The following is a 12,289-nucleotide window of genomic DNA, read 5'->3' as shown; positions in this document are numbered from 1 at the left end:
TGTTTGTGAAGCTGTTGTATTGTTGTTGTGCATGTTTAAACAGGTGTGTTTGTGAAGTCTGTGACACTGTTATTTTGCTTTGATAGCAAAAGAATTTGGAAACAATCACCTTCTTAAATCATGTGAAACAACAAACTAAATACCAATATGGAAAAAGGCGTGACAGGTGACATCTGCAGCTTTCAGACACAAAACCGGATTACCTGCTGATCTGGAAGATGAGCAGCCACGCCCAGACAAAGTGTCGTCTTCACTGAGCTTCATCACCCCGAAGACATGCGCCCATCAGGTCAAACAGGAACTGCAAAGACACGTGTGTGTTGGTGGAGTGTCTGGAATCCTGAATCTTTTGTGTTGCAACATTTTTGGTGACAAGGAAACCATGTTGATGGGAAAACTGGTGCATTTTAATGCTAACTTTTCTCCACAGCAGACACTGGTGGAGCTGCAGTGGCTGTGTGGTACAAAAAATATTAAATATCGATCTAATTTAAGCAAATTTTAACAGTGTACCAGCAGATATTTTGATCTTTAGTTGCTAATATGTGAGCTTTGCCACCTTAAAGAGGCCCAGTGAGGTATAACAGTGAAGCAACAAACACTGTAGCACCACCTTAAATCTAAACGGTATGCAGCCATAACTTTATCAAAAACACAATGAAGAACATGTTTTTGCTAATTTGTAGAAATACACACAAGAATCTACTGATATATCAGTATTTGATACATTTAAATTTAAGGTGGAATTAAACGCTGCCACCTAGTGTTCTTATTTGCAGGTGTGACTCACCCATTTTTACATGTCTTGTTTGTCTTTCACCTTTTATTCCCCAATAAATGTACCGATACCGAGAAAAAACCTTTATGTTACAAAGATGACAGGACCGTTTCAAAATGGTAGGAATAAAGTTTTATTTTTCATATGAAGGGGTGGTTTTTGGAGTTTTTCTTCTTTTACAAGTAGTATGTTTTTGATAAAACTTGCAAAAAATCTTCTAGCATATTCCAAGAATGATGGACATGAAGAGAAAGGGGGATTTATTGCTGAATGTTAAAATGAAGACACATTTTTATTTTTTATTTCACCGAGTGGAAAAACGATTTGCTTGCTGCTTTTTCCATGCACCCAACTACCAGTACCACTAGGACATGCAGGGGGGGGGATTTTTTATTTTTTTTGAGCGGAGTGAGAGAGGAGGGGAGGTTTGGGGGAGGATGGAGAGAGAGGGGGGAAAGAGAAAGAGAGAAGGGGGAAGAAGGAGGAGAGTTGGGAGGTAAAAAAGACAAACTGCTTGACAAACAAACCTGGAAAGAGCTGTGTGTGTTGTGTCTGTGAGGGTTTGTGTGTCCGTGTAAGTGTGTTCTGTCTGTGTGTGTGTTTGTGTGCAGGGTGAGGAGGTCGAGGGTGGGTTTGTTAACAATTCAACTAGCTCTAGAAGCACGCTATCCTCACTTGCAGTATTTCCACATTGCAAATCCCAGATTGATTACAGTGATAGTAAAGACAAAACTAGCCAGACCTCAGGGCCATGAACCCAAATTATATTTTTATACATTTCTAGTATGATTCCCCGAAATCTGAGGGGGGTTTGTTGTCATTTTTAAGATACTTTCTATATCTGTGATCCATGCATCGCCTGTGTGAAAAACCAACAGAAAAAGAACAACTAAATCAACTCTTACAGGGACACATATTCGTATCTAACACAGTTGAGCTTGAAGTGGGGTCTCTAAAGGGTTTCTAGTGTTTATCTGAAGTGGAAGAAGTTTCTGGACATGATCGGCCTACTGGTAAGTGTGCTGTTCGGTACACTTGTCTTGGAGATGTGGGGCTTAAATTCATCCGCTAGTTGCTTCTGAAGGTCAGTAGGAGGGTGAAGGAAGACATGAAGGTGAGGTGGAAAGAGACAGACACGTAACAGATCATTCAGCAAAAAAGAAGTTCAATCAATAAAAGGTATAGGAATGCAAATCAAGGATGCAGTAATCAGGATTATCATATGCCACCGTTTGGCTGTGAGCTTAAATGAAAACTCTCTAGCAGTGTGAACCCGCACGCAGCGACCTGCATTGTTTGTTTCCCCATCAGAGCAGCGCCATCGCTAGTGTGGTGAGACGTGGTAACGGTTTTCTAGCCTGTGGGAGGAGAGTTTCCAGCAGGATTATATTTGTATAAAAAAAACAAAAGAAAAACAAAAAGGGGGGAACCCAGAGCGATATCCTCCTCTCGGGGGTGAGGTGGGCGGGAGTAGGGGCAGATTTCCTAGGTACGCCCCTGCATCAGAGCATGTGGTCGCCGTCTCTTCGTCGTGAATCACACACATGCTCACTAACACACACACAACCTTTAGAAGTTACAAAAGAAAATTAAAGATAAAGCAACCAAATCTCCCTTCTGGTTCCAAAGGTTTTCACCAGCGCTCCCCTTTAATCGTGGCGACAGGTCAACGCAAGAAAAACCCGATGGATGGAGAAAGAAGGAGGGCGAGGGGACGTGGATCTGGCCTGCGGACTGAACTGTGACTGAGATGACGAGCTCTCTCTGCTTTGAGTCTTTCGGCTGTGATGTGATGGGGAAGTCCTGAGACACAGTGCGGCTCTAAGCTGCTGGCATAGGAAACGGGCGGGCTGGGCAGTCCACGGGAGGCCAGAGTCAGGCTGGATTACAACTGGATTGGTTTAGGTTTCGGTTTGGATCGGCAGCTCCCTGGCCAATGACTGCTCACGGAGGGAGGTTCTTACAGTGCAATGGAGCTTCTGGCAGCGTGAGGATTGGTGAGAGGAGCATGTCAGTCAAACGAGAGACCTCCAAGGTGAACAGAGGCGCGAAACCGAATGAGGCTTCATGAGGACTCTATACAGGCACACACACAAACACAAAAACACACACACACACACACTGCAACCACCACCTGTATGTCATGGCAGCACCCTGAACACCTGCACAGGAATCTGGAGTCACTTTCCCTCAACAGCTCCCTCTAACACTCATATTTTCACAGAAATAACAACAAAATGACTGACAGGCAGCGAACGAGGACATAAATGGCCGACGTGTGTTCGTCCGAGAAAACTACCCTACACATCCGGTTGACTAAATGTCCCTGTGGAACGAGCGCATCGCGTGGATCATACTCATGTAAACAGACACCTTTTACACAGGAGGAATCAATATTGCATGATGACATAATCAGATCACAGTTCAAAAAGAGGAAGATCCCAAATCAGAGAAAAGAAACAAAGCAAAAGGAAGGAAGAGGGTTGGTCTCTATAAAAACGAGGAGTCTTTATAAGAAAGGCTACAAAAACTCAATGGGACCTCCGACTTCAGCATACAGCAAAAGGCACCACAATATTATTCTATTTATCTAACTTGTGAAAAAATTGGCACGTAATTTCTCTTATTTTTTCATCTCTCATAATGCTGTAAATCAAAAAACTTTACATATAAATATCCCCCCATTATAAAAAAAGTCTTTGCTGTTAGCTAGTAGACAATTTTTGCTGAAATGAAAATAAATATTTCATTTGTTTAGAATATCTGTCTGTTATACAAAATAAAAATATTTCTCCTAGGTGCGGTCTCTAGTCCACTGGTTGTGTGTAGGAGGAAGGGGAGTGTGTGAGGTGGAGGGTGGGAGTGTCGGGGGTGTATGGGTGGGCGTCGGTTCAGTCTTAAAGGGGCATGTTGTCGGCCTTCGAGCGCTGCGACTGCGAGCCGCGACTCTGCCCGTTGCTGCGCGTCCCCGGCCGACTCAGCCCGCGGTGAGTCCGTGTGTCGGCGCCGGATGACGAACGGAAACCCGGGACGGACAGCGGCGGGTCCATGTTCATGTTCTGCATACTAAGGAAAGGCGTGCTCTCCCCGTGAGCGTCCTCTTCCTCCTCCTCCTCTTCCTCCTCCTCTGACTGGCTGAAGCTCTGTGAGCTGTAGTCCCGGAGGCCCGTCGAGCGCTGGGACACGTGTCCGTTGAGGCGGTTGCGTCGCGGGCGGCGCCGGCTCCGGATGGGTTCCCGGGAAGAGGCGTACTCCTGCGTCGTCTCGTAGGCCTCTTCGTCAGGGAGGTGGTAGGGGCTGGACGGTAGACTTCCTGTGCTCTCCGTCAGGTAGGGTCGCCGAGGACGTCGAGGCTGCCGGTATAAACTTCCATCCTAAAACAGGAAACAGAGAGAACCCACATCACAACAACACATTTACATACATATACCTATACATACATACCCTATGCAACTGTGTTTTTGTACTGCTTGAAGTCATTAGGGTCATTCCAGAAATTGAGGACATTTGGGAATCAAAATTTTTGGAAATTAGACCTTCTCTTTTATAGTTTTCTGCTCCATATCCATCAATAATAGGTAATAAACTATCAAGGGCTTGATTAACTCAGCTTACAGATCACTGGTACCATTTCTATTCCATGTTTTATTTGTTGTTTGCTAACCCTACTCTAATCACAGTAACAGGGATGCTAATCCATGCTAATGTTAGCTTTCCTCAGCAGTAGAAGCTAGATATTTACCGTAGCTAGCTTTTACTGCTGACCAAGAGGACAAACTGACTGATGGAAAAAAGTAAAGAACCAAGTAAAAGTCATTTGTCTTATCCTGATAATATGAGGTAGAGTGAGACATTCAATCAAGGCTGACAATGTTATGAAAATCTGAAAATGGAAGAGAGGACATAGTTTTTCTTTATTCATTCTTTAGAAAAATTGTTTGATGATGTTAATTCCCGCATTTGTTGTGATTCACTGTTTTCTTCTTCTATCAGGTAAAAAGGTTTTGCTAACAGGATTGTTGTGGGACACAGGTATAATTAATAATTATTATTTTAAATGTTATGCTGATTTAAAAAAAATACGATATATCAGTGGAAAAAAAAAACAACACCAAAAAAAGGAGATTTAAATTTCATTTGAACTGTTTTATATGAGATTCAGTTTGGTCATCAGAGGGTCATAAGAGAAAAATGTCAGTTTAGGGGGAACTCCAGACTTTTTTTGTATTTTAAAAATATCCTCAAACATTTTTTTCTCCCATTTTTTTTTAGATTTGTTCTCAGGACAAGTAAATTCACACAAGAACTGCATGTTTTAGGATTTTGTACGTGGATTATTTGAAATTTGATGTGTGAGACGTAAAATGTCCTCAAATTCTGGAATGACTCAATACTATTTCATATATGTTATACAATGTGCAATATCCACAAGTGTTTAATAGTAATTAAAACACTTAAGAATAAGCTACACCTCTATTTTCATACTTACACCTAAAAATAGGATTTTCTACGAGATTTTCATGTTTTGTATTTCCACATCTCCTTCTGTGCTTTTGCATGCACTGACAGGAGCTAATATCATTGAACACTGTACAATGACAACACAGCAATTCTATTTGATTCTATTGTAAAATTATACAGTGAATATATGCTGGCCAGAAGAGGAACTTCAGCAAGGAGGACGCCAACACAGGAACTTTAGGTTAAAGGATAGTTACACACGTGGACAAAATTGTTGGTACCCCTCAGTTAAAGAAGGAAAAACCCACAATTCTCACTGAAATCACTTGAAACTCACAAAAGTAACAATAAATAAAAATTTATTGAAAATTAAATAATCAAAATCAGCCATCACTTTTGAATTGTTGATTAACATAATTATTTAAAAAAAAACAAACTAATGAAATAGGGCTGGACAAAAAATGATGGTACCCATAACTTAATATTTTGTTGCACAACCTTATGAGGCAATCACTGCAATTAAACGATTTCTGTATTTGTCAATGAGCGTTCTGCAGCTGTCAACAGGTATTTTGGCCCACTCCTCATGAGCAAACAGCTCCAGTTGTCTCAGGTTTGATGGGTGTCTTCTCCAAATGGCATGTTTCAGCTCCTTCCACATATGTTCAATGGGATTCAGATCTGGGCTCATAGAAGGCCACTTTAGAATAGTCCAACGCTTTTCTCTCAGCCATTCTTGGGTGTTTTTGGCTGTGTGTTTTGGATCGTTGTCCTGTTGGAAGACCCATGACCTGCGACTGAGACCAAGCTTTCTGACACTAGGCAGCACATTTCTCTCCAGAATGCCTTGATAGTCTTCAGATTTCATCGTACCTTGCACACTTTCAAGACACCCTGTGCCAGATGCAGCAAAGCAGCCCCAAAACATTACTGAGCCTCCTCCATGTTTCACCGTAGGGACAGTGTTCTTTTCTTCGTATGCTTGGTTTTTGAGTCTATGAACATAGAGTTGATGTGCCTTACCAAAAAGCTCCAGTTTGGTCTCATCTGTCCAAAGGACATTCTCCCAGAAGCTTTGTGGCTTGTCAACATGCATTTTTTGCAAATTCCAGTCTCGCTTTTTTATGAATTTTTTTCAGCAGTGGTGTCCTCCTTGGTCGTCTCCCATGAAGTCCACTTTGGCTCAAACAACGACGAATGGTGCGATCTGACACTGATGTACCTTGGCCTTGGAGTTCACCTTTAATTTCTTTGGAGGTTGCTCTGGGCTCTTTGGATACAATTCCAACGATCCGTCTCTTCAATTTGTCATCAATTTTCCTCTTGCGGCCACGTCCAGGGAGGTTGGCTACTGTCCCGTGGGTCTTGAACTTCTGAATAATATGAGCCACTGTTGTCACAGGAACTTCAAGCTGTTTAGAGATGGTCTTATAGCCTTTACCTTTAAGATGTTTGTCTATCATTTTTTTTCGGATGTCCTGGGACAATTCTCTCCTTCGCTTTCTGTTGTCCATGTTCAGTGTGGTACACACCTTTTCACCAAACAGCAGGGTGACTACTTGTCTCCCTTTAAATAGGCAGACTGACTGATTATGAGTTTGGAAACACCTGTGATGTCAATTAAATGACACACCTGAGTTAATCATGTCACTCTGGTCAAATAGTTTTCAATCTTTTATAGAGGTACCATCATTTTTGTCCAGGCCTGTTTCATTAGTTTGTTTTTTTAAATAATTATGTTAATCAACAATTCAAAAGTAATGGCTATTTTTGATTATTTAATTTTCAATAAATTTTTATTTATTGTTACTTTTGTGAGTTTCAAGTGATTTCAGTGAGAATTGTGGGTTTTTCCTTCTTTAACTGAGGGGTACCAACAATTTTGTCCACGTGTGTATATGATATATTTTTCAAGCAAATCCAAAGAAAAATGTAGGTTTAAACAGACAGTAGTTGTTGGATAAATGACCAACAACTACTGTCTGTTTAAACCTGATGTACAAAAGTGTTGCCGCTAGTCTGCACAATGAGTGACATGAGTGGTTTATAATCAACACGTTGCTTTTACGTTTTCTGAAAAATGCTTCAGTTTTTATTAACAAATGTCTTTTCTTCTGTATCACTAAACAACATCATGTTTTTTGGCAGCAGTTATTAGTCAGCTGGACTTGTGTTACAGTTTTAGAAATGGCACCAAAGTCTGAGTTGGTTCAGTGTAAAAGTTTCCAAAGAATCAATGCTTTGAAAGTATGATAGTACTTGGTAAAAATATTCACTGTACTGCCACTTTTATTATCCACTAAGGCCCACATCTTAAAGCGTTATTAGTTGTTGTTTTCCAGAGACTGCTAATCTGCACTGCTTCCTAATTCAGCTGCTAGTTGTTAGCGTAGCCTTAGCCACCATGAAAGTGGCTAATTTTTCATTTTTGTGGCGATGGCTTGTGTGTCCTGTTCAGTTTTTGCAGGTTGTTTCTCTGCCAGAAAGGCAGTGCTGAGACTACAGACTAGTCTTGCTGTTCTACTGTAGGTAATGCTATCTATCTAAACAGAGGGAGGCAGCTGCATTTCATTTATTGATGATACTGATAATAGGAAAAGTGCCAAATATGGGGTCAGTGATTGGTCTATCCCTCCTACATCTGTCTACGTACATCAGGGCATCGTAGCAGCGGCTGGTCATCATCTCTGTGGTATGCAGCAGCAGCAGGGGGCAGGGAGAGAGCGTGGCTTGTGTTGGGCGAGGTGATCTGGAAGGTGGGTACCTGGGGTGGCAGCGGGGGGTAGTGGAACTCCACTGGAGACAGGCGGGCCGGCGTGGTCAGCGCAGACACATACCTGGACGAAAAGGACGAAAAAGTGATTCACACGGTGTCTCAGACACAACGAAACACCAAAAAAATACCAAAAAGACGACAAAACACATTTGAATCTTACTACATTTTTAAACTTCAAAGGTATTTCAGGTATTTTGGGACTGAGGCTCAGTTGATTGATTGCCAAAAGCCTTAAAATACACTGAATTCTGGACGAGGTTAAATAAGTCAGTTGGGTACAAAAGACGGTGTTGCACTTCTCTGATGAAAACACACATTCTCAAGAAGTCGGTAGTCAGTATCATCCGTCCTGTCCTTGTGTTTTCTAAACTACTCGACCACTTTAGGGCTGGAGCTTTCCCAGGATGCACTGGGCAAGAGCAGGCTTAAATCCTGCAGAGGTCATCAGTCAATCACAGGGCGAATGCTACATTCAGGTCGAGTTGGAGGTCAGAAATTTAACCCCACGATGCCTGAATTTATTTACAGTTAAAAAACTTTTTGGGGGTTTTTGCTTTCCAGCTGAAGCTAAAGTAAGTGGAGATTGTTAATTTATCTATTATGCATAAAACATAGATACATAGATATATAATAATAATAACAGATATATAATAATTAGGTCCCACTCTGACCGGTCCTATGAGAAACCAGTGCTTGCAATAGGTTTCGAAGTCCGTATTGAATATGCACAAACCGGCATTGGGGGAATGGATACGCTATCTCAGCTGCAGTCTGAATGAAAGTGGTAAGTCACCAATTCATGACAATAAGCATCAAGGGGTTAAAAATTGTGAAAACTGGTTTTGTTTGCACATACATACAGACAGCAACAACACAGAGGAGGATTAATGATACATATAAGAGGCATCATTCAAAACAATCGAATATTATACCAAGCACAACTGACATAAAATGACACAGAAAACCTTCTGTCATTCCCTGTTTTGGCCTTGTAGCTAAATGTTCACTTCTAATTGAGTTTCCACATTGGAGTTCCATAATTGTTTTGAGAAGGAGGTCAGAGATACATATAGAAAGGTAGTGTCTACAGATACGGACCCGTACCCGTAGCCTGTGGCCTACGGATACGGCACTTTCCCTTATCATAAATATTAATGAGACGGACATGAATATTAATGAGCCGGCTGATGAACGCGCTTTGTGATTGGCTGGTAATCCGACGTACATAAATATTAATGAGCCGGCTGATGAACGCGCTTTGTGATTGGCTGGTAATCCGACGTACATAAATATTAATGAGCCGGCTTGGTAATCCGAGTGATGAAGGCGCTTCCATAATTCGAGGTGAATCTGCGTGCCGAGCCTGTCATGTCAGTCATCTGCTGTTCTCTTTTCTATCATGCATAATGTCTTATAAATATCATTATCTGACTTTTTCACGGACAGCGATTTGGGGGTTGAAATCAGCACTACTATTAAAAATAGCAAAACTTTTTATTCACGTGACCCTGTTCTAATAAAGCACAAACAGCAAACAAAACAAATGGCGGAACTAACAGCCAGCAAACTACAAGTATTTTTTTACCTTCAAAAGTAGCGACAGACTATTACATATTAACAACCTAAACAAAACTCTGACGTATTTTCTACGTCTGTCAACACAGACACTGCACGTCAGTCACTTTAATGTTAGCGGACTCTGTTGAATGGCTAAGTTACATCACCACAAACAAATCTCACAATATCACAGTAAATCGAGTTTGTGTTTTTTTTAATTCATGCCGAATTAAAGAGCTGCTCCTCACCATTCACGAGTGTTTGTTTCATATTCGACATCCTTAACTTTATCTTGTAAATTAGCGTCCGAAATTAAATGGGAACATTTGCAATGGAGTTCGTCAGCCGCTTCCACAACTGAACGCGGTAAACTAATTAATAGGAACTGGACTTCAAACAATTTATACACGGCGTCTAAAAGCGTAAAAACTGCAATGTCTAAAGTGTGAGAGGAGACGGTGTATTTTTGGTTAAATTATACAATGTTCGCCGTCAAAGTCATTCATATAAACTGCCTGTAATGTGCAGCAAATAGTAGTTAACCGGCGCCAGCTCTTCAGTGACCTTAACGGGTCCGTACCTCTAGTACAGATGCTACAGGTACGGGTCCGTACCTCTAGTACAGATGCTACGGGTACGGGTCCGTACCTGTAGCATCAACCATATAGAAAAGCAACCGTATTCACATCTGCAGAGAGTTTAGGCTTCCCAGCCCATCTGACCATAAGTCTTTTTAATGTTGGTAGAAATATGCAAACTCCAAACAAAAACACTGCAGCAGGTTGGCTCAGGTTTGCATTCAGGACCTGGTTGTCATGAAGAATGGCAGCGTTAGCCACTGAGCCACCTCGAACACCCACTCAGTCAGTCACAGGAATATAAATAACATCCCTGCACATGTGCGTTCGCAGCTACAAGACGTGTTTGAGTGCTGCTCCTCACAGAGTTCAGTTTAGGTAACAGTAACAGTCATACCACAGCAGAGAGCACAGATATGGAAACACAAATTAATTTCACATATTGTTGTGTTCGGAATAATAAAAGAAGGATGATAGGGAGGTGTTTTTGTTCAGACAAATCACTTTATAAATAAAATGTCTGACTATCACGATTTACCACATTATTTTAGAAGATATTTCATGCCAAAAAATGTCAAATTTCTGTGTTTCTATAATGCACCAGGTGATACAGTCCTTGCTGAAGGTAAAGCATGTTTATGCTGTAAGTTAGAGGACATTGTGAGACATGTAGGAAACACAACTAAATTCTTCATTCACAAACAGAATCCAGGCGAAAAATCAGTGAGTGTTCTGCTTTAAAAACGATGATTTCATCACATTCAGCTCCCAGGAAACACTGATTTCACATTTCAGTCAACAGAATCTGGGTAATGTAGTCCTTCTTTACAAAAATCCCCAACAATTAGCTGCCACTTGGTGTCGCCAGAGAGTAAAAAGGGGTCTAAGTGTGACAAAAACACAACAAAGCAAAGCCAGCATCACTGCCGCTGCCACTTCTCTACCTGTCGCTGTGAGGTGAGTCTCTCAGAGAGTCGTAGGAGTCCCCGTACTGCATCCCCGGTCCGGATACGTCCGCACAACCCCAGTGGGCGGCCCTCCTCGCCATGCACGCCGGGCTGCTGCACTTACTGGTTCCCACAGAGCTGGAGAGCCCACCTGACTGGCAGTCTGAGTTCATGCTCTCAGTTCGCTCCATGCTCCACGTCTGCTCCTCGTGTCTGCAGGTGAGGAGGTACAGAAAAGGTTACGACAGCACCGAGGAGGCAGCAGGACGCTGACGGTGAAATGAAAGCTGACCTGAAATAAATCAGAAAAAATTTTGGCATGTCTTTGTCAAATAAAGCAACGAAAAGCACCATCAAGTGATAATTTTAATAGGACGTTTGACTCGGTGTGCGGGATCTGTGTCGGCTCTAAGTTTTTAGACCTGAAACAACCCATGACCTCATGTCACCTCACACATAAAAACTATTCCACTGAGTTCCACAAGGTGAGGATACAGATTTTAAAACTGGGACAAAGAAAGCACTGCCATTTGATCGATACTCCATCAGCAGATACCCAAAGTTGAGGTACTGGAGTTGAGAGAAAAGGTGGATGTTGATGAAAACAGTTAATCAAATCACTCTGTTGTGTGGCTGAACTGTTAGACAATCAACTATCGCCTGGGAGGCTCATGTTACTGTTTGTATGCTGAATGTAGCTCCTGCTGTAGCGGCCAAAAGCCTGGCTACGTAGGTTACATGCTAAAATTAAAGCTAGCTGGATTCATAGAGGTTAGCACGTATCAGATTTAGCAGTCACTACCACAGAAATGACCAATTGTAGTGCTTGCTGTCCCCAAACAGCAACTGAAGCTGATAGCGAAGTGCCAAAACTGCAAATGGCCACTTCAGGCTGGCTCCAAAAGTAAGTCAACCCCCTTAGACCTCCATGTTAAAATATGTAACTTTATAGCAAAAGTGAACACATTTTACAGCCTGGAACAGCAAATGGTTTTGGTCTGTATCACTGGTCTGTATCACTAATTTCTTCACTCATGACAACTGTATGAGGGTGAATCTTTATGTAAGTCACCAGTTTAAATATGTATTAAGTAGCTGTCTCAGAGAGAATCATGCAGAACCCAGAAAATTGTTCACATGACCATCATCGATTTTGTTCTAAACTTCCCCAAATGTTCAGTTGACCAAAAAA

The 12,289-nt window shown here is 41.8% G+C and overlaps 1 protein-coding gene across 4 annotated transcripts in view; it reads right to left on the bottom strand.

Annotated features, from left to right (window-relative positions):
- Nucleotides 1-895: 895 nt before the first annotated feature.
- Nucleotides 896-12,289, bottom strand: part of nrg2b (neuregulin 2b) — a 92,387-nt gene continuing 80,993 nt past the window's right edge. For 3 of the 4 annotated variants that reach the window (XM_051954068.1, XM_051954067.1, XM_051954069.1), the window contains 3 exons: nt 11,095-11,310; nt 7,893-8,076; nt 896-4,152 (listed from right to left, as the gene is read on the bottom strand). In XM_051954068.1, coding sequence (XP_051810028.1) covers nt 3,676-4,152; nt 7,893-8,076; nt 11,095-11,310 — 877 coding nt within the window. In that variant the 3' untranslated portion in view covers nt 896-3,675. The remainder of the gene's footprint in view (nt 4,153-7,892; nt 8,077-11,094; nt 11,311-12,289) is intronic. The other variant, XM_051954070.1, reaches the window with a different exon arrangement.

This window comes from Acanthochromis polyacanthus, chromosome 10 (assembly GCF_021347895.1).
Source record: "Acanthochromis polyacanthus isolate Apoly-LR-REF ecotype Palm Island chromosome 10, KAUST_Apoly_ChrSc, whole genome shotgun sequence".
NCBI classification, from domain to species: Eukaryota; Metazoa; Chordata; class Actinopteri; family Pomacentridae; genus Acanthochromis; species Acanthochromis polyacanthus.
Note: the sequence above shows the minus strand (reverse complement) of the source record. Positions and strands in the feature narration are given on the sequence as shown.